Genomic DNA, 27,628 nt, shown 5'->3' with positions numbered 1-27,628 from the left:
CTCTTCTGTTCAGAGAACAATCTGGGGATCTCTTTTTGGACCTGGGATCCCATTTATAATCAAGTCTCCTGTAAACCCTAAAATGACTCCCTTAGTTGAAATGTATTCTTCCCTGATCTCATATCCATCCTTCCTCCCTCCCCCCATCCCAGTCTACCTAGCTTTCCCCATTCCTCCCCTACTCCCTTCTCTCTAACCCTCTCCCCTTCCAACAACCTTCCCACCACCCCCCCCCCATGCACCCGAGGTTACCTGGCACTCTTGTCTATTTCCAATCTCCAGGCAGATAGCTACATGATTTTCATCAGGTTCACCTTCTTATTTAGCTTCTCTAGGATCACGAATTATAGACTCAAAGACCTTTAATTATGGTTAGAATCCACATATGAGTGAATACATACCATATTCCTCTTTTTGGGGTCTGGCTTACCTCACTCAGTAAAGCGTTTTCTATTTCCATCCATTTGCATGCAAAATTCAAGATGTCATTGTTTTTTACCGCTGAGTAGAACTCTAGTGTATATATGTTCCACACCTTTTTTAACCATTCTTCTATTGAGGGGCACCTAGGTTGTTTCCAGGTTCTGGCTATTACAAATAGTGCTGCTATGAACATAGTTGAACAAATGTTTTTGTAGTATGATAGGGCATCTCTTGGGTATATTCCCAAGAGTGGAATTGCTGGGTCCTGAGGGAGGTTGACTCCCAGTTTCCTGAGAAACCGCCACACTGATTTCCACAGTGGCTGCACAAGTTTGCATTCCCACCAACAATGGATGAGTGTTCCCCTCATTCCACATCCTCTCCAGCATAGGCTCTCATTGGTGTTTTTGAGTTTGGTCCAAACGAGAAGCAGAAGGAAAGAGAACGTGAGCAAAGAAGGCAAGATCAGAGAGAACCTTCATCCAACGATGAATGGTGATACAGACGGAGACCCACATTGGAGCACCGGACTGAGCCCCCCAAGGTCCAAATGAGGAGCAGAGGACGAAGAAAATGAAAAAGGAAATAAGGACTGCGAGGGATGCGATCACCCACTGATACAAGGGGACGGATCTAATGAGAGTTTCCCAAGGCCAGTTGGACTGGGACTGAACGAGGACGCAATCCAACCAGATTCTCTGAATGTGGCTGGCCCGGAGTCTTTCTGAAAAGCCATTGACAATGGCACTGGGACTTGTTTCCTCTGCATATACTGGATTTTGCAGATCCAGTCCGTCTGGACACTCACCTTCCTGGACCTGGAGGGAGGCGGGAGGAACTTGAACTTCCCACTGGGCAGGAAACCCTGACTGCTCTTAGGGATGGAGAGGGAGGAGGAGAGGGAGTGGGGGGAGTGGGAGGGTGGTGGGAGGAGGGGCGGAAATGGAAACTTTTATAATTTAATAAAATTACTTTAAAATAAATAAATAAATAAATAAAAAGAAAAAAAGAAAACACTGGGAGTTAAGCATATGGACGAGGATCCGATTATCAGAGAATTAGAAACTTTAAATTATTTTTCCAAGGCCACCTGAATTTAACCGATTGAATCTTCTGACCCCCAAATTATATTATTATGTCATGTTCAGCAAGAGAGTGAGGATAATTGATTAGGTATGCATGGATAGGCCAGCCTACAGTCCCAGTGCTCTGGAGGCTGAGGCAAGGGAATCTCCAATATGAGTCCAGCCTGGGCTCCATGTACAGATTCTGTCTAACAGCATGTGTGAGTAGAAGAGGGAAGGGGTATGCAGGATAGCTGTTTGCTATAGTTTTCAGTCGTCTTTCCTTTTTGTTTTTTAGCTCCTTTTATCTTTGTGTCCTGGTTGGGGAAGGTCAAGTGGGGAGAGGATCACCTAGTGATAGTGCATGCTAATTTTGCCTTTTGTCTGTTTGTTTAAGGTATTTGAAGCTATGGAGGAAGCTAAAGTGCTGTTCAATCTGGAAGACTATTCTGTCAAACAAGTGGCACTGGAGCAAATCTTTCTGACCTTTGCTAACACCGACAGGAGGAGAACTTCTGATGAAATAAATATGCTGTAAGATTGCAGTCCAGCCAGTGCCCTCTGTTCTCAGACTGCTGTCCCCAACTGAATACACAGAAGTCTTTCACACGACTTTACACACATACAAATGAGCACCCAGGGGAAGGGAGTCTGCAGGCTTTGAAAGTTGAGTGAATGACAAGTTATCCAAACCATGAAGATTTCTTTCACTCTAACTTCAAAACTTAAAAGTCCGCAGTGTACCCTTTTGACCAGTTAGCCCCACCCACAAATTATTCTTTGCAATGAGTCATTGGTGTGGTTCAAGACCTCTGGCACACCATCATCGCTGGATCCTCACTGAAACTCTCAGGTATCCTGCAGCTGCCCCAAGTCATGGAGATCCTGTGGCTATTGTTCCACGGGACCAGTCCCTTCACACACTCCAGCAGGTCATAGATGTGGTAGATGTCAGGGTGGACCAACCAAAGGCCCAGGATGTGGCTCTGGGTGGTGTAGTGATATTTCATTTGTATGTTAATAAATAAAGCTTGCCTGGAGATCAGAGAGTAAAACAGTTGCCCTAGTCAGCCTTACAGAGCAGGCAGTGGTGATACACACCTTTGACCCCAGTAGCCACAGTAGTTTGACATAGAAACCAGGTGATAGAAGTACACGCCTTTAATCCCAGCACTAGAGATGAATATAAGATAGGAGGAGACAACTCTCACACAGTCTCATTCTAAGGATTCCGGGAGGCAGGATCACCATTTTGGACTGAGGTAGAGGTAAGAGCCAGTGGCTGGCTGTTTTGTTTTTCTGACCTTCAAGTTGAACACCAATATCTGTCTCTGGGTTTTTATTAATCATGCTATAGGGTTGTAGCTGAACTGGTCAGTCTGGGCCACTGAGACTGCCTACCTCAGGAGAGGTGTGGAGCCAGCACTCCTAGGCCCATGCCATAGGGGTCATGGTGTGGGGAGGGGCCATTTCTCCCAAGTAATCATCTCTCTTATGGGGTGTGAGGCCAGCTCTCCTGCTGCAACGTCCAATGAGAATCAGTGTCAGCTTTCCCAGGGACAGTGATGGGCAGGGCTGACTCAGCACGGCGATTGGATTTCAACATTCATGGTTGCTATGACACCCTGTGGCAAGCATCACATGGACACCATCACATACCCCAGCTGCAGCAGGACCACAGACCCAGACGTGTCCCTCAGCAGCAGTTCATAGACCTAGACTTTTCATCTATGAACCAACTTTTTTTTAGCTATCTTTGACTAGTAAGTCTCTCTTTCCTCTCTAGTCTACCCCACGGTCATTCTGTCATCTCCAGACTCACAGTCCTCAAGACCCATTGCTCTGACTCTACCTGGTGACTCCCTCTTCCTGCTCACCCCATTGTCTCCAAATCTATAAGTGTAGCTGCAGGCCAAGGTTGACTGTGCCTGGCCTAGGTCCAAAACACTCATGCACTAGCTTTTCCTGGCTAATTATAGTCACACAGGCCTTCACAGGCCCAGTCTAAGACAGGCCAGAATGGTGTCTAAGAAGCAACAAATGTACTACTGAACAAAATGACAGAAGTTCGAGATTTAAAGTCAGAATTCAATAAAGAGATAGAAATGTTGATGAGACCTCAGGCTGAAATGAAGCTAGAATTGAAAAAGTCAATAACCCAAGTCGAAAACTCAGAGGAAAGCCTTGCAAGGATAATGGCTCAAGTAGAAAATTGAATACCAAGACTCAGAGGAATTAGACTACACGAGCAAAGCATATATGTTTAAAAAATTAAGCACAGGAAAAAAACATGCAGGGATCGGGGACAGCATGAAAGGACAAACTAGTCTAATTATAGATATAGTCGAGGGAAAAGAACTCCAGGCCAAGAGCAAAAGCTAGATCAATGACATGATCGCAAACGTGAAATGCCCCAAACTCAGTAACAGCATACATATACAAGAGGAGATAAGACCACAGAAGAAACTCCTTACAGCGTATCAGAATATACAGAACAAAGAAAATGTTGAAGCTATAAGATAAAAAAAAATCACATATAAAGGAAAACCCATCAGGATAACAGCTGTTTTGTCAGTGGAAAATTTGAAGCTGGAAGAACTTGGAGCGAAACAAGATCCTACCTGACAAACTAGACTATTGTAGTCAGCAAAACTGTCTGCCATGATTGAAGAAGAAAGAAAACCTTTTCATGAACCAATAAGGCTAAAAGGATTGATACCCAGGAGACAAACCCCACACAAAACACAAGAAACAATATTTCAGGCTGAAGAGAGTAATAAGCATAACCAAGAGAGTGTATAAAGGAAACGAAGCTATAATTACTAAAATACAACTAAGAACACAAACAGCAAAAAGAAAAAACTGCTGTCAACACAAACATTTCAGTTATATCTTTTAATACCCATGTCCTCAGTTCTCCCATTGAAAGACAGAGTTGATGACTTTACTAAGAAACAAAATCTGTCTTTCTGTGGTGTACAAGAAACTCATCTGTATAAATAGGCATCACCATAAAGTAAAAAGATGGAAAAGGAACTCCAAACAGAACCAGAAAGAAAGCAAGCATTGCCATTCTAATATCTGGCAAATAGACTTCAAATTAAAACTAATTAGAAAGATAAAGAAGGGCTCTTCATTCTAATCAAAAAAACTAAAGTTAATAAAGAAGTCATTATAATCCTAAACATAATATGTACCAAACTCTGGAGTGCATAACTTCCTAAAAAGTGTGCCACTGAAATTAAGGACACAGGTTAATCCCAGGACATCCAGGGCTACACAGAGAAACCCTATCTCAAAAAAAAAATAAAAAATAAAAAAAACACCATAGGTTAATTTAAACCCTTTAATAGTAGGTGATTTCAGTATCCTACCTTCTTCAGTAGTCAGGCAGGCTACCTTAACAAAAACAGAATCATCAGAATTAAATGACATTACATAATGGATATAACACATATTTACAAAATATTCTACCCAAACTTGAAACAAAATTCATTCTACTCAGCAGTCCATGGAAACTTCTCTAATATAGAGGACATCCTGGGACACAAAAAAATTCAGAAAAATTAAAATAATTCCATTATTCTACCTGACCATATTGCAATAAAACAAAATGGGCAGCAAGCAATCTCTAGTAAGTACACAAATTCATCAAGATTAAATAATTTTTACAGAATGATGAAAGGGTCAAAGAAAAATCAAAAAAGAATCTTTTTAATTCATGGAATGAAATAAAGATTAAAAATATGAAACAATAAAAAAACTCTAGGACAATTAAAAGCTTTCCTATAAGAGGATTTATAGCTCTAAATGCCTGCATTAAAAAATCAGGAAGTGCACAAATAAACTAATTAATGCAACTCAAGAATTTAGAAAAATAATAGAACAAAACATTCCAATAGACAGAATTTTTTAAAGCAAAAATTAAAAACAAAGAATCAGTGGATCTAAGAGCTGATTCTTTGAGAAAATAAGAGTGATAAGCCCTTGACCCTACTAGAAGAAATTACCTAAGTTAACAGAATCAAAAATGAGCAAGGAAACGTTGAAAATAACACCAAAGAAATTAAGAATCTTTTATAGGAATAGTTTATTTTTATTATTTAAACAAATTTTAAATTTAAATATATTTTGACCATATTCTTCCCCTTCCCCCATTCCTTTCAGGCCCTCTCCTACTCTATACCCAACCAATTTTAGTTCTTTCTTAAATAAACAAAAATACCTCACAAAATCTAATACAAAAAATTTTTTTAGAAACTTTGGAAACAAAATACAGCAAGCAACACCCAAAAAGGAAAAAAAAAACTGTAACCAAATAAAAGCATACACACGAAAACACACACACGCACGCACACATGCACACACACACACAGACGCACACACAGGCACGTGTGAGCACACATAATAAAACCTGTGAAGCTCATTATTTGCTGGTCCACTACTCTTAAAGATGAGACTTGCCCTGGAATGGATGGTAGACCAAACGTCATTCCATTGAAGAAAACTGATATTCCCTCTCCTAGTAGGTATAAACATTCAGTTGTTAACATTTACCCCCCAGTGGCTAAATTTTCAGTCATTCATGCTCTATTTTAAAATATAACAAAATAAGATAAAACAAAAACTATCACATCAAAGTTGGACAGAACAAACCAACAGGGAAAAAAAAAGGAGCCAAAGAGAAAGCACAAGAATGAGAGACCTCTTCTGCTCACTCAGAATCCCACAAAAATACTAAACGGGAAACCATAATACACAGAGCGACCTGCTGCAGATAGACCCTGCGCATGTTGCTTTAGTTTCTGTGCATTTATATGAAGTTCATATGAGCTTTGCTCATGTTGATATGGAGGGATTTGTATTCTTTGTGTCCTCCATCACCTCTGGCTGTTAAAGTCTTTCAACCTCCTCTTCCATGGTTCCCTCATGGTTCCCTGAGCTTTGAGGGGAAGGATTTGATGAACACATCCTGGTTAGAGCTGAATGCTCCAAAGTCTCTTGTTCTCTCTGCAAACATCTTTCTGTGTGTTGCAAGATATTTGGTCACACTGTGAAACCAGAGACTGTGTTACTAAAATCAACCCTGAATCGGGGTAGAGCCAACAAGAAGTTGACAGGAATTAGCCACAGAGTACCAGAGGAGCCAGGAAGCTGGATGAAGAATTGCACAGGAAGGAGTAGGGAGGGACTTGGAGTTTTGCAGTCTTTGTTTGGGATGTCTGGAGAGACTTTTTCTTGCTGGCTCTCAGGCCAAAAAGGAAGGTCAGCTGGTTGCTTCTTGGCCTCTCTGAGTCAGTAGATTTTCACCCCAACGTCTGACTCCCGGTTCTTATTGGTAAGCAGAATGATACTTAATTAAAATTACATTTGGCAGCAGCAACAGAGAGGGTGCCTGCAGGACCAGAAGCCCTGCCAGTCTGAAGCCTGAATGGAGTAGCACTGGGTCATGGGTCTGCAGACAGTAGTTAAAATATCAGTAGATCAGGTGCCGCGGTAAGCAGATGGAAAAACAGCATCTGGCATTCCGACCTGGAGCACAACCACAGAAACTGAGATGCCATGACAGCCGGCACCTGCCACTGGCACTGCTTGCAGGGCTTGTGGGGACTCCCGGGCTCGTGCTTGGGAACTGTGGAAGAGATACCGAGCTTGCCCCTGACATTGTTGCTAGGGACAAACTGAGAGGTCAGCAGATTTGGTGAGACACCTGGGAAACTCTTAAGGAGGGAGTTAAGTAAAATTTAAAAGAAAAATCTTTCCTACGTTAAAAATAAAAAATATCACAATGCAGGGAGTTAGGAATCTGTATAGCACTACTATGGATGACATCCAAATGAAAATATAATAAATGAGTGGATAACCAACTTAGATAGGATTGACATAATGCTGAAGGTAATTACAGTTTGGTAATTCATATTTTATCCTTTAAAAAGTGGTTTGATAATAGTGACAAACATGAAAGTTTGACTGATAAGGTACAAGTCTTAGATTTACTAATAAAAATAAGAAAAATTTGACTGATACAAGCCTTAGAAGAATTTACTATTGTTAAGATATGAGCTTTAGAAAGACTACTGATAGGATACAAGCCTTAGAGAGATTTACTAATGAAAATAAATACTTGACCCCCAAATCACACAGTGATAAATGGTTTAAGATGATATGCCCTTGCCTTCCATGAGGGTTTGTCAAAACTGGTCCTTTAGCCATGACAAGGGTTCACTGCATCAATCAACAAGCGGTAGTCACTGAGATGTTGTGATAGGATGGAGGACCAGTGGATGCTCTAGCGATGGAAGCACAGCAATATCTCCGTTGATGCAGAGTAGACAGAGATTTGGAGAGCCCATGAATCAGACATTCTGTGACATCTTAGAGAATGGATTTGACTGGAGCACCAAAAGTATACAAAGGTGACCTAATAGACCACTGTCAATCTCAGCAGGGCAGATTTATGTCAAGATTAAATATCTAATTAATGAAAAAAAAGAAAGAAAGAAAATAAATACTTGACTGGTAAGATACAAGTCTTAGAAGGACTAACTATTGATAAGATACACGCTTTAGAAAAACTTGCAACTGATAAGATACAAACCTTAGAAAGACTAAGGAAAATAAGTTTGACTCATAAGATACAAGCCTGTCTTAGTTTAGGCTTTTGTTGCTGTGGAGAAACACCATGACCACAACAACTCTTCTAAAGAAAACATTTAATTGAGGGACTCACTTACAGTCAGATGTTCAGTCAACTATCATCATGGCAGGAAGCATGGTAGCATGCAGGTAGAGGTGGTGCTGGAGCTGAGTCTGCTCCCTCTTAAAGGCAACAGGAAATCAACTGACACGCTGGGTGGTATCCTGAGTATAATAACCTCAAAGGCCCTCCCCACCGTGACATACTTCCTCCAAGGCCATACCCACTCCAGCAAAGCCACACCTCCTCATAGTGCCACTCCCTATGAGATGATGGGATTCTGGGGGCCAATTACATTCAGAATACCACAAAGCCTTTGGAAGATTTACTAATGAAAATAAGAAAACATTGACTGATAAGATACAAGCCTTAGAAAGACCTACTAATGAAGCTAAGAAAAATCCTGAGGCACAGACAGAGGAATTTAGGCAGGACCCTACTGCACCACTGCATGATAAAACTGAAGAGGGACCCACAAAACGTTATTAGAAAACCAGCCTTGGTTTATCTAGTTACTATACAAGCACAACCAGCAGACAATAGGCACCCCTACGGTTAAGCAGAAAGTGGAATCCTATAGAAATAGTAGATTTGAGGAGGTTTAAGAAAGCAGTTGTTTCATATGATATGTGTTTACCCTATGGTGAGGCAGATGTTAAATTCATGGGCAACTCAATAGAATTATTGTGCAAGACTGGAAAGTTTTAGCTCCAACAGTGTTGGAAGCTGGTCCTCAGTTACAATGGATAACATGGTGGAGAGAGGAAGATAAGGGTAAGAGAACAATGAAATAAGTATAGAGACATTAATATTTCCCAAGATCAGCTTCTGTGTCAATGTGAATTTGATGATCACACCTTGTAAGGGTAAAAGAGCCAGCCGAAGAAACCAACCAATCCCTGAGCATGAAATCTTGCACCCTGACTCTGAACCCAGAGCCAGTGAAAGAAATACACCCTGGATCTGAGACCCGGGCCAGGGAAAGGAACACTTTATCCCTGAACCTTGAAGAAAAGAAATATGCCCTGACACTGAAACCAGTGCCAGAGAAACACACTTTGTTCCTAGAATCAGAGCCAATGCAAGAAATATGCCCTGGCCCTAAGAATAGAGCCAAAAGGGCTAAAAAGAACCAGTGAAAGAAATATAGTTTGGCTCTGAAATCAGAGCCATATCTGCCCCTGACCAACTAAAATAACCAATCCCTGAGCAGAAAAACTTCTCCAAGGGAAAACTCCACCCTTAAGAAGCCCTATATAAGCCCCACTGCCTGGTCAGTTGAGGGCTATCCTTCACCACCCTAGCAGAGGCAGCCACTCTCCTGGAATCTTCCTTCCCAAAACTTTCTCTAAAGAGTCTTGGGTGAAGATCTTCAATTGCCAGCACAATATAGAAGAACCTGGCTGGGACTTCACTTAAGGGACTGAGTCAAAAAACTTTACTGGGACCCTCCCTTCGGAGGGCTAAGCAAGGCTGAGCAGAAAAGTAACAACTTTTCATCAAAGCCAGAGGAGATTGCTACATTTCTGCTGGGCTTCCAGACTTCCCGGTAAGAAGAGTGTTAGCAGAAATTACATCTTGGACCAGAGAAGAAGCAAATAACTATGCTAGGGTATTCCCTTAAAGGAACAGAGCAGAACTCAGCTGTAGTGGGCCTTGAGGAGAAGAGCAGGATTGCTATATCCTGTGGTGACATCATCCCCCACTGCACCGCAACTGCAGGTAGCCTGGCTTCCTGACAGTGAGGACACCTCTCCTTCTAGAGCTGAGCTGTCCTATTGTGCCTCCAGCCTCCAGGGCTGTCCTATTGCTGTTCTACTCCTCCAGAGCTGTCCTTCTGCTGCTCTAGGTGTAGCCTGGCTTCCCAATAAGACAGAACGTCTTTGCAGTTCCAGAGCTGTAACACTCGCACTTGCCTACACACCTTGGCCCTATATCATTTAGCAGCCTTAAATGCCTGGGTTGAGAATTAGGAAAGGGGTTTTTGAGTCATTGACTGAAATTAAACAAGGCTCAAAAGAAGCCATCAATGATTTTTTACAAAGATTGACTTCTACTATAAAAAGATTAACATCAGATCCAGAATTCAGATGAATTTTTTTAAAATATTTATTTATTTATTTATTCATTTATTTGTTATGTATACAATATTTTGTCTGTGTGTATGCCTGCAGGCCGGAAGAGGGCATCAGATCTCACTACAGATGGTTGTGAGCCACCATGTGGTTGCTGGGAATTGAACTCAGGACCTTTGGAAGAGCAAGCAATGCTCTTAACCTCTGAGTCATCTCTCCAGCCCCAGATGAATTTTTTTTGTTTGTTTTTCAAGACGGTTTCTCTGTAGCTTTGGAGCCTGTCCTGGAACTAGCTCTTGAAGACCAGGCTGGTCTCGAACTCAGAGATCTGCCTGCCTCTGCCTCCCGAGTGTTGGGATTAAAGGCGTGCGCCACCACCACCAACAAGCTGTCAAATATTAATTGAATCTTTGACTTTCAAAATACTAATTCAAAATGTAAAAGGGTAATTGGACCTTTAAAGGCCAAATCATCACCAATAGATGAAGGGATCAGAAATACAGCTGATACTAGATCTACACTTAGGATGCGTCTGTGATAGAAGTAACATCGAGAAATTGTAACAAAAATTTAAGGAAACATCGGAATGTCAGATGTTTTAATTGTGGTAAACAATGTCCTTTGAAAATGAATGTAGGCAAGGAGTTCCTGAAAACAAACTCTTTTCTAGAGATAATCCAAAAAAAATGGCCCTAGTCTTCTAGAGTACACAGAAGGCTGGCATTGAACTAATTAATGCAGATAAACAGAAGAAAAATGGCCAAAAGACATTTAAGGAAATGTTCAACATCCTTAGCCAGTAAGGAAATACAAATCAAAATGACACTGAGATACCATTTTACGCCAGTCAGAATGGCTAAGATCAAAAACACCAATGATAGCTTATGCTGGAGATGATGTGGAGTAAAGGGAACACTTCTCTATTGCTGGTGGGAATGCAAACTTATACAATCACTTTGGAAATCATATGGTGGTTTCTCAGAAAATTGGGAATTGACCTACCTCAGGACCCAGCAATAACAATCTTGGACATATACCCAAAAGATGCTCAATCATACTACAAGGACACTTGTTAATCTATGTTAATAGCAGCATTATTTGTAATAGCCAGAACCTGGAATCAATCTATATACCCTCAACCGAAGAATGGATAAAAAAAAAATGTGGCACATTTACACATTAGAGTACTACACTGCTTTAAAAAGAAAAATGACATCTTAAAATTTGCATGAAAATGGATGGAACTAGAAAAAAAACCATCCTGAGTGAGTTAACCCAGACCCAGAAAGATGAACATGGTATGTACTCACTCATAAGTGGATACTAGCTGTAAAGCAAAGGATGCTGAGCCTATAGTTCATAATCCTAGAGAAGCTAAGTAACAAGGTGAACCTTAAGAAAAACATACACAGATCCTCCTGAACAGGGGAAGCAGACAAAATCTCATGACAAGATCTTCCCAGAGCTGCTCCCTTGCAAGCTGGGCCTGGACTGTGGGCTCAGGCCGGCAGGGGCATTTCCTTTGCTTTGAGAGCCTGCCTGAGGACAGGTAAGCTCTGTCTCAGCTCAGCCACACTCCTGGCATACAAGAGACAGTGATCTTCTAGCAGACATCCATTGGAGGAGGGGTGAGTTTTCTCCTGTCCCGAGGGCTTTGGCTAGGAGGAATTCAGACTTTCCCCGCCCCCCTCGACTTTCTGGTCACCAGGCAGAAGCATACAGAACACCAAATAGACTTGATCAAAAAAAAAAATCCCCTCGCCATATAATAATCAAAACACAAAACATACAGATTAAAGAAAGAATATTAAGAGCTGCAAAGGAAAAAGGTCAAGTAACTTATAAAGGTAAACCTATCAGACTTACACCGGACTTCTCTATGAAAACCATGAAAGCCAGAAGGTCCTGGATAGAGGTACTACAGAAACTAAGAGAGCATGGATGCAAACCCAGACTACTATACCCAGCCAAGCTATCGTTCACTATCAATGGAGAAAACAAAATATTCCAAGATAAGAACAAATTTAAACAATTCGTAGCCACAAACCCAGCCTTAATGAAAGTAATAGAAGGAAAATCGCAACCCAAGGAATCCAACATTGCCAACATTACCTACAATAACTCAGACATCTAGCGACCCTTCACGAGCTTAACTCAAAAAAGGGACTCATACAAACTCTATTAAACAAATAAACAAAAAATAATAATAACCGGAGTCAACAACCACTGGTCATTAATATCACTTAATATTAATGGACTCAATTCACCTATAAAAAGGCACAGACTAAGAGATTGGATTTGAAAACAGGATCCAACATTCTGCTGTTTACAAGAAACACACCTCAAACACAAAGATAGGCATCTACTCAGAGTAAAGGGCTGGGAAAAGGTTTTTCAAGCAAACGGACCTAAGAAACAAGCAGGTGTGGCCATTTTAATTTCCAACAAAATTGACTTCAAACTAAAATCAATCAGAAGAGATGGAGATGGACATTTTATACTCATAACAGGAACAATTCATCAGGAGGAAGTCTCAATCCTGAATATCTACGCCCCTAATATAAAGCCTCCTACTTATGTAAAAGAAACACTTCTAGAACTCAAGGCAGTCATCAAACCACACACACTAATAGTAGGAGATTTCAACACTCCTCTCTCACCAATGGACAGGTCAATCAGACAGAAACCTAACAGAGAAATAAGAGAATTATTGGAGGTATTGAATCAAATGGACTTAACAGACATCTATAGAACGTTCCACTCAAATAGGAAAGAATATACCTTCTTCTCTGCAGCTCATGGAACCTTCTCGAAAATTGACCACATACTGGGTAACAAAGCAAACTTCCACAGATACAAAAAAAATTAGTAACCACCTGTGTCTTGTCAGACCACCATGGATTAAAGTTAGAATTCAACAACAGTGCTACCCCCAGGAAGCCAACAAATTCATGGAAGTTGAAGAGTCAACTACTGAATCACCCCTGGGTCAAGGAAGAAATAAAGAAAGAAATTAAAGTCTTCCTTGAATTTAATGAAAATAAAGACACAACATACTCAAACCTATGGGACACTATGAAAGCAGTGCTAAGAGGAAAGTTCATTGCACTAAGTGCCCAATTAAAGAAAACGGAGAAAGCACACATTGGAGACTTAACAGCACACTTGAAAGCTCTAGAAAAAAAAGAAGCTGATTCACCCAGGAGGAGTAGAAGACTAGAAATAATCAAACTGAGGACTGAAATCAACAAAATAGAAACAGAGAAAACAATCCAAAGAATCAATGAATCAAAAAGCTGGTTCTTGGAGAAAATCAACAAGATCGACAAGCCCCTATCCAAATTAATCAAACGGCAGAGAGAGAACATGCAAATTAATAAGATCAGAAATGAAAAAGGGGACATAACCACAGACGCAGAGGAAATTCAGAGAATCATTAGATCTTACTATGAAAATTTATATGCCACAAAGTTGGAAAATGTACAAGAAATGGACATTTTTTTAGATAAGTACCATATACCAAAGTTGAACCAAGATCAGGTGAACAATCTAAACAGACCTGTCAGTCCTGAAGAATTAGAAGCTGTTATTAAAAATCTCCCTACCAAAAAAAGCCCAGGACCAGATGGTTTCAATGCAGAATTCTACCAGAACTTCCAGGAAGAGCTAATACCTATACTCCTTAATGTATTCCACAATATAGAAACAGAAGAATCATTGCCAAACTCTTTTTATGAGGCTACAGTTACCCTGATACCAAAACCACACAAAGACACGACCAAGAAAGAGAATTACAGACCAATCTCACTCATGAACATTGACGCAAAAATACTCAGTAAAATACTGGCAAACCGAATCCAAGAATACATTAGAAAAATTATCCATTATGATCAAGTGGGCTTTATCCCAGAGATGCAGGGCTGGTTCAACATACGCAAATCTATCAATGTAATCCATCATATAAATAAACTGAAAGAAAAAAACCATATGATCATTTCATTGGATGCTGAAAAAGCATTTGACAAAATTCAACACCCATTTATGATAAAGGTGTTGGAGAGACTGGGGATACAAGGATCATACCTAAATATAATAAAAGCAATATACAGCAAGCCGTCAGCTAACATCAAATTGAATGGAGAGAAACTCAAAGCCTTTCCTCTAAAATCAGGAACACGACAAGGCTGTCCACTCTCTCCATACCTCTTCAATATAGTGCTTGAAGTTCTAACAATAGCAGTAAGACAACATAAGGGGATCAAAGGGATACGAATTGGAAAGGATGAAGTTAAACTTTCATTATTTGCAGACGATATGATAGTGTACATAAGCGATCCCAAAAACTCTACCAAAGAACTCCTACAGTTGATAAACACCTTTAGTAATGTGGCAGGATACAAGATCAACTCCAAAAAATCGGTAGCCCTCCTATACACAAAGGATAAAGAAGCAGAGAGGGAAATCAGAGAAACATCACCTTTCATGATAGCCACAAATAGCATAAAGTATCTTGGGGTAACTCTAACCAAGGAAGTGAATGACCTATTTGATAAGAACTTTAAGTCTTTGAAGAAAGAAATTGAGGAGGATACCAGAAAATGGAAAGACCTCCCCTGCTCTTGGATTGGGAGAATCAACATAGTAAAAATGGCAATTCTACCAAAAGCAATCTATAGATTCAATGCAATTCCCATCAAAATCCCATCAAACTTCTTCACAGACCTTGAGAGAACAATAATCAAGTTTATATGGAAAAACAAAAAACCCAGGATAGCCAAAACAATCTTATACAATAAAGGAACTTCTGGAGGCATTACCATCCCTGACTTCAAACTCTATTACAGAGCAACAGTATTGAAAACAGCTTGGTATTGGCATAACAACAGAGAAGTAGACCTATGGAATCGAATAGAAGACCCACAAATGTATGAACACCTGATTTTTGACAAGGGAGCTAAAGCTATACAATGGAAGAAGGATAGCATCTTTAACAAATGGTGCTGGCATAACTGGATGTCAACCTGTAGAAGAATGAAAATAGATCCATATCTATCACCATGCACAAAACTCAGGTCCAAATGGATTAAAGACATCAACATTAATCCGACCACTTTGAACCTGATAGAAGAGAAAGTAGGAAGTAGTCTACAAGACATAGGCACAGGAGACCACTTCCTAAGCAGATCCCCAGGAGCGCAGGCAATAAGAGAAACAATAAATAAATGGGACCTACTGAAACTGAGAAGCTTCTGTAAAGCAAAGGACACTGTCAGTAAGACAAAAAGGCTACCTTCTGACTGGGAGAAGATCTTCACAAACCCCTCAACAGACAAAGGTCTGATCTCCAAAATATACAAACAACTCAAGAAACTAGACACTAAAACTCTAATTAACCCAATTAAAAAATGGGGTACTGAACTGAACAGAGAATTCACAACAGATGAACTTCGAATGGCTAAAAAGCACTTAAGGTCATGCTCAACCTCCTTAGCAATCAGGAAAATGCAAATCAAAACAACTTTGAGGTATCATCTTACACCTGTCAGAATAGCCAAACTCAAAAACACCAATGATAGCCTATGCTGGAGAGGATGTGTAATGAGGGGAACACTCATCCATTGTTGGTGGAAATGAAAACTTGTGCAGCCACTGTGGAAATCAGTGTGGCGGTTTCTCAGGAAACTGGGAGTCAGCCTCCCTCAGGACCCAGCAATTCCACTCTTGGGAATATACCCAAGAGATGCCCTAACATACTACAAAAGCATTTGTTCAACTATGTTCATAGCAGCACTATTTGTAATAGCCAGAACCTGGAAACAACCTAGGTGCCCCTCAATAGAAGAATGGTTAAAAAAGGTGTGGAGCATATATACATTAGAGTTTTACTCAGCGGTAAAAAACAATGACATCTTGAATTTTGCATGCAAATGGATGGAAATAGAAAACGCTTTACTAAGTGAGGTAAGCCAGACCCAAAAAGAGGAATATGGTATGTATTCACTCATAAGTGGATTCTAACCGTAATTAAAGGTCTTTGAGCCTATTATTCGTGATCCTAGAGAAGCTAAATAAGAAGGTGAACCTGACGAAAATCATGTAGCTATCCTCCTGGAGATTGGAAATAGACAAGAGTGCCAGGTAACCTCGGGTGCATGGGGGGGTGGGGAGGCTGTTGGAAGGGGAGAGGGTTAGAGAGAAGGGGGTAGGGGAGGAATGGGGAAAGATCGGGGGACTGGGATGGGGGGGAGGGAGAATGGATAGATATGGGATCAGGGAAGTATATACCTCAACTAAGGGAGTCATTTTGATGGTTTACAAGAGACTTGAGTATAAAGGGGATCCCAGGTCCAAGGAGAGATCCCCAGATTGTTCTCTGGACAGAGGAGAGGGTGCCTGAACCGGCCTTGGCCCACAACCATACTGATGAACATTTTGCTCCCTAGGTCCAAACGAGAGGCAGAAGGAAGGAGAACGTGAACAAGGAGGGCAAGAGCAGAGGAAACCTTCATCCGACATTGGATGGCGATACAGACGGAGACCCATATTGGAGCACCGGACGGAACCCTCTACGGTCCAAATGAGGAGCAGAAGGATAAAGAAAATGAAAAAAGAAATCAGGACTGCGACGCGCGCCATCACCCACTGATACAAGGAGACTGATCTAATGAGAGTTCACCAAGGCCAGCTGGACTGGAACTGAATGAGCATGTGATCTAACCAGATTCTCTGAATGTTGCCGGATTCCCTGGATATGGCAGGCCCGGAGTCTTTCTGAAAAGCCATTGACAATGACACTGGGACTTGTTTCCTCTGCATATACTGGATTTTGGGGATCCAGTCTGTTTGGATACTCACCTTCCTGGACCTGGAGGGAGGGGGGAGGAATTTGAACTTCCCACAGGGCAGGAAACCCTGACTACTCTTAGGGATGGAGAGGGAGGAGGAGAGGGAGTGGGGAAAGTGGGAGGGTGTTGGGAGGAGGGGCGGAAATGGAAACTTTTATAATTTAATAAACTGAAAAAAAATTAAAAAAATAAAATATTAATTCTAGAAATTGCTAAAAAAAAAAAGATCTCATGACAAAATTGGGAACACAGGGGATGAGGGAAGTAGGGAGGACAGAATGGGAAAATGAGGGGAGTGGGAAGGAGAACTTAAGGGAACAGGATAGTTGAGATGGAGGAAGGAAAGAGATATTTTGAAGGGGGTGGGCATTAAAGGGTTAACAAGAAACCTGGCACTAGAGAAATTCCCAGAAATCCACAAAGATGACCCCAGCTAAGACCCTAATCAATAAAGGAGAGGGGGCCCGAACTTGCCTTGCCCTGAAGTCGGACTGATGAATATCTTAAATATCACCATAGAACCTTCATCCAGCAACTGATTGAAACAGAGGTAGAGACCCAAACCAGAATAATCTAAATGTCCTTCTCATTCCAAATTAATGAGGCCTGGCTGGAGTACACCTCAAGTCATGCTGCGGGTCCCATCGCCATGACAGTATACCAAGACTTCCACCCACCTGGCAGTGAGTCCTGCTCTGGATAGTGTGGAGGCACAACCGGGTGTGAGTGGCTTCCTCCAGCCCCTGCCTGCAGTGCAAGCAGCCCTGGTTGTCGCTCTTATCTGTGCAGATTTTGACCAATGCTCCTGTCTGCTGCTGTGGCCCCCGACAACTACGGCCTGTTTGTCCAAAGTGTACATCTTTATAGTCTGTTTTTCTGCAAAGGGCATTGTCAGGCTCAGTGCTTCCAAAAACCCATGCCCCTTAGTCAAGAGACAGATGAACATCTTGAATTTACTAGCATGCAGGCCGTGTATTACATGCCCCTGCTAACGACAGTATTTTAAGGTCATGGTCGTCTCCAGAGGTCAGGGGTCTCCTGATGCTCTGGGTGATGAGGATTTGGTGGTGATAACCCCCGGCTGTCACTCCATTCCTTTGACTCTCCAGAGATAATGTGGAGATCTGGTTTTGTAATTCAAATTCCTTTGCTTAACTTTGAAAGTAGGGCTTTGGCAGGACCGGAGCTGCATATGCTCACTGAGCACCATTGGCCACTTGGCTGTGACAACTGAGGACCAGAGCAGGTGTGCTCTGGTGTAGCAGAGTTGCTACCCAACCGCACCCGCACCTGCTAACCTTTAAGCAATCCAAAACCATAGAACTTCTCAGTTGGGATTCCGTGGCCACTGCACGCGCTGTGGCTGTTAGCTTCTCCAGAAGCGATCTATCACATTGTTGGGCATCGGGGTCGGGGATGGGACACAGAAGACAGAGGGAAGGGACCTCTGGGTCCAGCAGCCTGGGCCATGTCGAAAGTGGCTAGCTTATCTTACAAGAAAAGCCAGAAACTCTTACAGTCCTTGCGCGACCAGCAACGGCACTCCCTGGGCAAGGGGTTTGAGAGTACCAATATCCTCCTCTCGCCCAAGTATTGCCTCAAAGACAAGGATCTGAGAAAGATCCACAAGGCTGCCCGTGACGGGGATGCATCCAGACTGCAGCAGCTCCTGCTTGGGAAGTGCGGTGTGAACGACAGAGACCAGAAGAAGAGGTGTCAGGGCCCAAGAGGGGAGGGGCTGTGGAGGGGGCGGGGTTTGTGCGCAAGAAAGCCTCCGGACATGAAATATTTACTACTTATGTCTCAAATGGAAAATATATCTTCATCTTATAGGGAACTTTTTCAAGTCAAGGAAAACACTAAACTCTTAATTATTCATACTTATTTATGCTTTGGAAAGCAGCCAGGGCCTTGCCATGCTAGCAAAAACACTCTAAGCCCTAGAATTATAACTAAAAATTGAGTAAAGTAGAGGCTTGGATATCTACAATATCCGAGCTATATGGACATATATGGACATATAGACATAGAAACATATATGGACATATGGACATATGCTATATGGACATAGAAAAATATTTAGTGACCCTGGTAAGAGAAGGGATTTTTTATGTACTTAACCATGTTGAAATATCTTTAGGAAATAATGGAGTGTGCATGCAATTTGTTTATCATCATTATTTAAAAAGGCATGTGTTTAAAAATAACCAACAGAACACATTTTACAAATACACCTCATTGCATCCATAGAATAGAGAAAGATGGAGCTTCGGCAACGGCATAGAAATGGGTCGAGGTTTGCACAGGGGGAAGGTGTACTTGGGGTACGAAGTGAGAAGAACATCACTTTGAAAGGCCACACATACACACAAATATCTGCTCCTGTGCCAGCCAAAGCAATGACAAGTTGCTCTAAAAATTATTTTCATGCATCTAAAACGTACATGCAAATTTCAGCTTTAATTTCTTAGTTATGGTTCCAGTTCTCAGAGGAGTCAGTTCTCTTTCTGTTTGCACGTAGCTTGGTTTCGTAACTAGAAGATACTCCTGCATTAATTCTGTATGTTGGTCTTTGCAGAGTCTTATCCCAGGGACCAGAGCGCAGTGTGCAGTTGATTTTGAAGGAAGTTACCCACACACTTGCTCTTTCCTCCTTACCTTGAATTCTAGAATGAACATGCACTAAAGTTGTAGTAAACACTTATCATTATAGCGACCCTTGGGAAGAACGGGAATAAGAACCCTTCTCAGGCAAGATTCCTCACTTCTCTCAGAGAGTGTGCCATAGGCTTGAATTGATGTTTCTGCTAACACTGTCTTTCAACACAAGGGGAGTATATTTATGGACTTTATGGAGACCACATTGCATGATATGCATGCATGCTTTATATAGAGATTTATTGCATATTTGCAAACAACTCTAGGTTAATAACTCCACTTTAGTTGCATGTTTATGAAAACAAAATCACTACCACCAATCACCACCTCTGCAACAGATCCCAAAGATATCCCTAAAATGTGTTAACTTCCCCATCTGTATTTATTCCATCCCTTCATACATTCGCTCACTGAAAGCATCCTAAACGCCAAATAGGCAGAGGATGTATTTTATCTCTCAGCACACTTTCTTCCTGAGAGCCTTTGAGTTTCCCTGCTGAGGCTGACAAAGTGGAATATGTAAAAGGGAGGTAACAGAGCTCAGCTTAGCCTTTTCTCCTTCCTTCAAATTAAAACATTCTTTCATTGATCATTTGAAATTTGAGGTCAGCATTAAATACCAGCCTAAGTCCTTGGGAATATATGACTTTCATACAACATATTTATCTGAATATTCAAAGGAGGAGCTAGGCCTCCTTTTTTGAGGAGTTTTCTTGGCTTAAAGTTTCTTGAAAAATCAAAGGAAAAATGGTTTTTGTTGTTATTCAGAACTCTTTGCCCATGGTATTTTTAAGAACTAAAATTTATGCAATTGCCAAGCAGATGGCTAGATCTTCCGTGGACCTACGAAAAATACCATATTTCGTCAAGTGTGGGGCACCATGAGCTCCATGAGACCTTTATTCTCTTTATTCTGTGTATTAAGAAACGGTCCAAATGCTACCAGACAAAAGCTACAGCATGTCAGGAGTTATAACTTGAACTCCAGCTCCAGAGACATTCACTGTGAGGAAAGGACACTCTAGACAGAGTCAGTCCTTAAAGCATGCAGGATGGGAGTGACTGCCAGTTCCTGGAAACGCTGTCCTTCTAAGCCGTCGCAGTAGTGATAACTACAGCACCTGACAAGCATCGAGTTGTTGCTTGCGCTGGAAACTTTTCAAACCACTTCATATGGTTCTCATCCAAACATACGAGGGTCTTAGGAAACAGCCACTGCTTCAGTGCCCATTTTACTGATAGAAACGTTGAGGCCTGGAAAGGAAAAAGACATAGTGAGTAACAGAGCTTAAGGCAAGAATCAAACCCAAGTGGAGCTAATTACAAAGGACACCTTTTCTCCTTTCAAGTTATCCACTCTGGGCTGGGACAGAGCTCCATGGGAGAGCGCCTGTCTAACCTGTGTGGCCAGTTAGCTTCCCCTTGGTATGATAAACACCATGACCAAAGGCAATTAGGGGAGGAGAGGGTTTATAACTCCAGGTCCCACTCCATCACTGGGAGGAGTCAGGGCAGGAAGCTGGAGGCAGGAGTCGAAGCAGGGGACAAGGAGGAATACCACTTTCCACAGCTTGCTCAGTCTGTTTTCTTACATCTCCAGGGCCATCTGTCCAGGGGTGGCACCACCCACATCAATCATTAATTAGGGAAGTGCCCCCACAGACTTGACTACAGGCCAATCTACTGGGGACATTTTCTGCATTGAGATTTCTCCTCCAGATAATGCTAGCTTATGCCAAATTAACAAAAACCTAACCTGTACAATGCTTAAAATACACACATACCTGTACACACACACGCACCCCTTTCATCCAAATACACTGTAGTTTCATTGGAATAAGGATCATTAGCAATAAATATAACTTCTGTGGAAGAAAATTAAATATTTAAGCTTTTTTTTTCTTTAAGATGAGGTCTCATGTAGCCCAGGCTGGCCTCAAACTTGCTATGTAGTAAAGGATGCCTGAACTTCTGATCCTCCTGCTTTCACTTCTTCAAGGCTAGCCTGAAGTCATTCACCACCACACCCAGTCTATGTGGCACTGTAGGACAGGGTGCTACCACCACATCTAGTCTATGTGGTACTATATGTCAAGACACTAGGAAAGCACTCCATAAATATTTTATTTGAAGACAGAGGAGTTGCATGTGATTTAATGTCTAAAATCACCTGAGTGGCTGAATTTTTCAGGTCATGCTGTATAATTTCCTAAAAAGCCTTCCCTCCATTTTCACAGGACCGCCCTCCACATTGCCTGCGCTTACGGCCACCCAAAAGTAGTGAAGGCCCTGATCGAAGGAAAGTGTGAGGTGGACGCCATTGACAGTGACAAATGCACAGGTCTGGTGAAGGTACGTAGCAGCTAAGGACCTCAGCATGAGATGGCCTTGATTAAAATGCCTGCAATGGGAAGGACTCTGTGTTCGTTTCAAAAAAACAGACAGTGAATCCTGTAAGATGTTTATCTTCAGTTCTTTGAAGCTGTGATCTGTTTCTTGGTGCAACTCCAACAGGCTGTGCAATGTCAGGAAGAAGAATGTGCCACCATCCTGCTGGAGAACGGTGCCGACCCAAATATTGTGGATGCCCGGGGCAACAGCGCTCTCCACTATGCTGTCTATTATAAGAATACATTCCTTGCTGCAAGACTGCTTGAACATGAAGTGAATATTGAAGAGAAGAATAAGGTAGAGATCATACATAAGAAAGGTGTCCATTGACCCACTGTATCTGTAAAGTGTGTGGAGAAGCCTTGTCTACAGACACACAAGTACCATCTTCCATCTTGAGAAGCTCAAGTGTACCTGGGATGACCTGTCCCCTTCTCAACAAGGTCTCGCTCTATACCTTGACTAGCCTTGAACTCAATGTGTAGACCAGGCTGGCCTCGAACTCAGAAAGAGATCCACCTGCTTCCACATCCTGAGAGCTGAGATGAAGGACATGTGCCACTGCAGTCTGCCTCCAAATATCAGCTCTTTAAGTGTTGATACTTTGAAGGAAGTGTCAGAGGGCACAGTCTTCTTGTATACATTCGTAGTAAATATTTGTGAAAACATTGTACTGTTGAAGGTAAATCTAGCTTTTCTGCCCATTGCAAACCAACGCAGGCAAGCATCGTGTACCTTGCCTATGGGCTTTACCTTAAAACTCAGAGCTAAAGCATTTGACAAGAAGAAATCTTGTAGTTGGACACAAGTTATATCAGAGACTTCTCTCTCTTTGCTAAGGCTAGAAAGGACACATTGGGGTGGGAATGAATCAGAGATGCACAGGTCAGTTCAGAAACAAGGCAACTGAGCGAAAGACCAACATAGTTGCAATTTCCCCAGCTGTGCGTCAAAGGGATGCTCAATCTTGGCACCTCAGTTTGGGAAGAAATTCATGAAGTTCTAACTAGGTGAAGAAGTCAGTTTCAGGATGGTGCTGAGGAAGCCGGGTTGACGACTTGGTGATGATTAAGTAGGAAACCAGGGTGAAGAACTAGTGTTTCCCTGACCTGTTAGACATTTCTGGCAGGAAGAGCCACTGGGATAAAACTGTAAATTCTCAAATATGCAATATCTCTCCAGAATTTACACAATGAAGTGAAGTTTCAATTTGAATTGACCTGTCTCTGTTTAGACCCTGAACAAAAAGACTGAGTGCAATTTCCAGTTAGTGACTTTTTTGTTTTTTTTTTCTCCTTTGAACCAAAACCCCAAAGCAGAAAGGGGAAGCTGTTTGACTGTTTACACCTGTGCTGAGGACACAACGCGCGGCTTGTGTGACTGCACGTATGTGGAGGACACAGCTCTGAGTCCGCGTGACTGTTTTATACCTATGCTGAGGACCTGGCTCCCTGCGTGAGAGGCACACATGTGCCACAGGCTCCAGATGGCCCAGCTCCATGTCACTTGCTCTGCTCCTCCAAGCAAATTTCACTCTACAGCTCTTGATATACACTGTTTTGATAAACAGCACAGTTTCTTAAATAATTAAGTAACAAGATCATCAGTATTTAACATTAGTCTCTTATAAGTGGGATTGAGTTTTAGAATGTAGACATTGCACAGAGATATATGAAAATTCTTGTGAAATATGATCTCAGAATTGTCATTATAGGAATAAAATTTTGTGTTTGGTTTTGAGTATGTATGCACGTGTGTGCACACGTAAAGGCTAGAGTTGCCCACCAGGTGTCTTCCTCTATTGTTTTCCTCCTATTTTTACTGACCAGTGAGCCCCTGGGATCCTCCTGCCTCTCTCTACCTCCCAGTACTGGGATTACAGGCATGTACTGCCACATCTGGATTTTATATGGGCACTGGGGGGTCTGGACACAGGTCCTCACGAACCTTATCCACTGAACCATCTCCCCTTATATTAAGCTTTCTAATAGCAAACCACTTAGTCATAACCAAAGTTTCTTTGAAGCCAAGGTCTTTTAATTCAGAAGCCATTTCTTATGAGCCTCTTGCAGAAGGAATGCCTGATATGTTTGCATCTGGGATCCTGATACCATAAAAGAAGAGAAGCAAACAAGACTCCTTAGCAACCTGGAGTGAACTCCCGCATCATTAGAAAGCTCTCTGCAGTGTATCCAGAAGGCCACACTTCCTCTAAAGCCAATTCCACTTCACAACTGTACTCTTCAAGTAGGGATTGAGCAAAGATAAAAAGATTTTCTTAATACTGGGTGTATAATATACAGTCATATAATAGTTCCCAGAGGAATATTACTACTTTTCTGTGAGACTCTGCATTTCTAGAGAAGTAGATATTCTTTGAAAGGTAAATTTAGAACCCCTGTTCTGGAGATGATGGCATAGCTCACTAACTTCACTACTGTAGTTTAGAATCTGAGGAACATAAACATCTTGTTAACATAAAACAAGATGTGGGTTTACATGGTTTACATGGGAGCAGGCACATGACTGTCTTGGTAAACATCGTAATCAAACACTCTTGGAGACAGAGTGTGTGCATTTGGAGAAGACTGGGGCTCCCATGGTACATGGGGTAGGAGGCACAGTAATTATATTCTCTGTGTCCTCATCATGTGTTTGTATCCAGAGAGCTTTTCTACATTTTTTTTCAACATAACTGACAAATATTTGATTTTTGTGAGTTAAATGCTTTTTGTCATTTTACAGAGTGGCTTCACGCCATTTTTACTGGCTGTCAGTGAAAACAAACTGAAGATGGCAAAATTTTTATCAATGAAGAATGCTAATGTGCATGCAACTGATAACCGGAAAAGGTATTATAATCCTCTAAACCTTAGTGGTAGTGTGCAGTGGTAACAAGTACTCAGAAATATTGAATTAATAGAAAATAGAACAAGTTATAATAATTGAGATTTAATGAGAACCCAACACAAATCATCAGTGCTATACAGAAAAGGAATTATTCAGAAGGGACAGCACAAAGAACCATGTATATTACAGCATATGCCCCTTACATATTTATTGATGTTTGGAAATTAGAAGCTGGAGATTCCATGAATTTTATTCCACTTTGATAACATAAAGACGCAGTTCATTTTTTTGCCTCAATATTGAAATTCTAAATCTTTTCATAGCATTTTTACCTCTGTTTTTTATACACTTTGCTTTTAAAGCCAGAGTAAGCAGAAACAGGAGTTAAAATTGTTTTGTCTTTGGAATGACTCCTTCAAAGAACTGTCCTTTTATAGTCTGAAAAACATTCAACCATATTAACCCTAAATGGCTATTAGTTCTTAGTTCCAGATGTTTTTTATTTTTCTTTATTTTTTTTATTTTTAACATTCCTGGATGTTTTTATTCGGGGTTGGCATTGGCGTGGGGTAGAAAATGAGCTATGCTTGGATAAACCTTTCATGAAGACAAAGAGGTCGTGTAAAAGCAAAGGCGATTGACTGCAGAGTCCCATAAATCTGGGTTCTATTCCTGGCTTCCCCACTTGCCATGTGTGTGACTTTAGGAACACTACTTACCACTAACTAACCATGTCCCCGCTGTGAAGAGCAGGATCAGTGATCCTAAAGTTGCTGATGGAAGGTTTCTGTATGTAGCATTTAGTCTGTGCCTAGCGAGCATCTGCAGCTCAAATCACTGACTGTCACTATGGCAATTATTGCTGTGTTAACTGTTGTTCCTTTGAGACAGGGTCTTACTATGTAGCTCAGGTTGGTCTCACTTTGTTGGCCAAGATTACCTTGAAATTGCAGTGATCCTTCCACACCAGCCTCCTTAGTGCTGGAATGACAAGTGTGTACCGCCATTCATGGATGATATGCTTTGAGGCCGGCAAGTAGCTTTTTCTTATGTGCCCTTCCACTGCCTGGGAAATATATATATAATGCATCTTAGCACATTACACATGAAGTGGAGAAAAGACTGTCTTTGGTGGTTTGCTTTGGTTCATTTGTTAATGAGACAGTCTAGCTTTGTATGGCAGGCTTGCCTAGAACTTCTTACGCAGTCCAAACTGGACTCAACCTCACAATCCTGCCTCAGCCACCTAAGCACTGCGATCCCAGGCATGCACCATCACACCTGATGAGAGTTCTTCATTTAAATTTTACCAACCCCGGACACATGCCCTTGGTGTAGTTATTGCCCACCAAAGGGCTTTAAGTTAGCAGCATCTATGATGAGTTGACACAGGGGTGTGGGAGGCTCCGTACTTTATTTTCTTAAAGTCTCAAGACCTCAAGATGCTTGGCTGTTATCTGTTAATAGCCAATTCTACTTAGACAATAAATAGAAAAAAGTATAGCAAACTAGTCCTTCATTTTGTTCAAGTAGTAAGAGTGGCATTATCTCTCTGCTTTTTCAGAACAGCCCTCATGCATGCTATAAGTCATGACTCAACAGATATAGTCAGATTTATTCTTCAGCAAGGTGTAGACCTCTTTTGGAAAGACGCCTTTGGATTGACTGCAATCGATTATGCTGATAATTTTAAATATTATGCGTAAGTGCTTGCATTAAATGCTAGTTACTATTAAACGGAAGTTCAAAATAAATTACAATAGTGCACCTTATACCTCAGGGCGAGCTTCTGACTCAGTTAGGTAGCTTTAGAAAGACAAGGAGTTAGCCTATATTCGTTAGCAGGTCCCAAGCAAAGGCCACCCTGGAGGTAGCAGGGAGTGACAGATTCATGAGCTTGGGCCTCCATTGTTTTGTTTAGTTTGGTTTTTGTTTTGGCGGTACTGGGAATTGCAAGCATGCCAGGCTCTACATTGAACTTTACCACCAGCCTCTGTCCTAGGACTTTTAAGATCTTTATTCTTGGAAGTCCCAGCACTATTCATCCCAAGTATTCCCCTATAGAACAGAGTAGAAATAGTGCCACAGCTGTGAGCCTCTTGATCCTATTAGATCTATTCTAATGATCGATTTGAGTCTAAAAGGTCGAGTTTAGCATTAAAGTGCTTTTTCCATCAGAATCCATTTTCCACAACCACCTGCTTAAATGTCCCTGGAAGCTAGTGGTTTGCTCAAGACCAATGTCAGATGGAGCAGGGAAGCGGGGGTGGGGGGGGCGCTTGTTTTCATTGAGTCTCCTGCTTCAGGGCTGCCATGAAAGCTGTCACTGAAGTCCAGGAAGACAGCCAGCTGCCAGTTCGTTCCTGCTGATCCAGTCTGGGGTCTTCTCACAGCACACACTTAGACGTAAAGGCTTGGGGTGCTTAGCAGTTGAGGCTTTATGGGGCAATACCATGAAAATTTTAACACACTGAGCAAATGATTTTTACATCGGTATTGACTTTAATTATCATTTTTACAAAGCAATATGAAAATCCTTCTTGAATATAAAGAGAAGAGAGACGAGAAGTCTGAAAGAGTCAGCCTAGGTAAGAGTTACTCCAGGTGTGGCTACCCTAGATTTTA

The 27,628-nt window shown here is 41.6% G+C and overlaps 2 protein-coding genes across 5 annotated transcripts in view; both read left to right on the top strand.

Moving 5' to 3' along the window:
* LOC125417186 (phospholipid-transporting ATPase ABCA3-like) overlaps window positions 1-2,032 on the top strand; it is a 136,261-nt gene extending 134,229 nt beyond the window's left edge. For both annotated transcript variants that reach the window (XM_048460507.2, XM_048460509.3), the window contains one exon: window positions 1,885-2,032. In XM_048460507.2, coding sequence (XP_048316464.1) covers window positions 1,885-2,025 — 141 coding nt within the window. In that variant the 3' untranslated portion in view covers window positions 2,026-2,032. The remainder of the gene's footprint in view (window positions 1-1,884) is intronic.
* A 16,460-nt stretch (window positions 2,033-18,492) lies between these two features.
* Window positions 18,493-27,628, top strand: part of LOC125417162 (uncharacterized) — a 72,574-nt gene continuing 63,438 nt past the window's right edge. For all 3 annotated transcript variants that reach the window (XM_087908510.1, XM_087908511.1, XM_087908509.1), the window contains exons 1-6: window positions 18,493-18,817; window positions 22,000-22,114; window positions 22,277-22,450; window positions 24,899-25,005; window positions 26,568-26,705; window positions 27,527-27,591. In XM_087908510.1, coding sequence (XP_087764636.1) covers window positions 18,573-18,817; window positions 22,000-22,114; window positions 22,277-22,450; window positions 24,899-25,005; window positions 26,568-26,705; window positions 27,527-27,591 — 844 coding nt within the window. In that variant the 5' untranslated portion in view covers window positions 18,493-18,572. The remainder of the gene's footprint in view (window positions 18,818-21,999; window positions 22,115-22,276; window positions 22,451-24,898; window positions 25,006-26,567; window positions 26,706-27,526; window positions 27,592-27,628) is intronic.

The sequence above is a fragment of the Myodes glareolus genome, chromosome 7, assembly GCF_982192425.1.
Source record: "Myodes glareolus chromosome 7, mMyoGla1.1, whole genome shotgun sequence".
In the NCBI taxonomy this organism is placed as follows: domain Eukaryota; kingdom Metazoa; phylum Chordata; class Mammalia; order Rodentia; family Cricetidae; genus Myodes; species Myodes glareolus.
The sequence above is the reverse complement of the archived record's forward strand: the minus strand, read 5'-3'. Positions and strand labels throughout refer to the sequence as shown.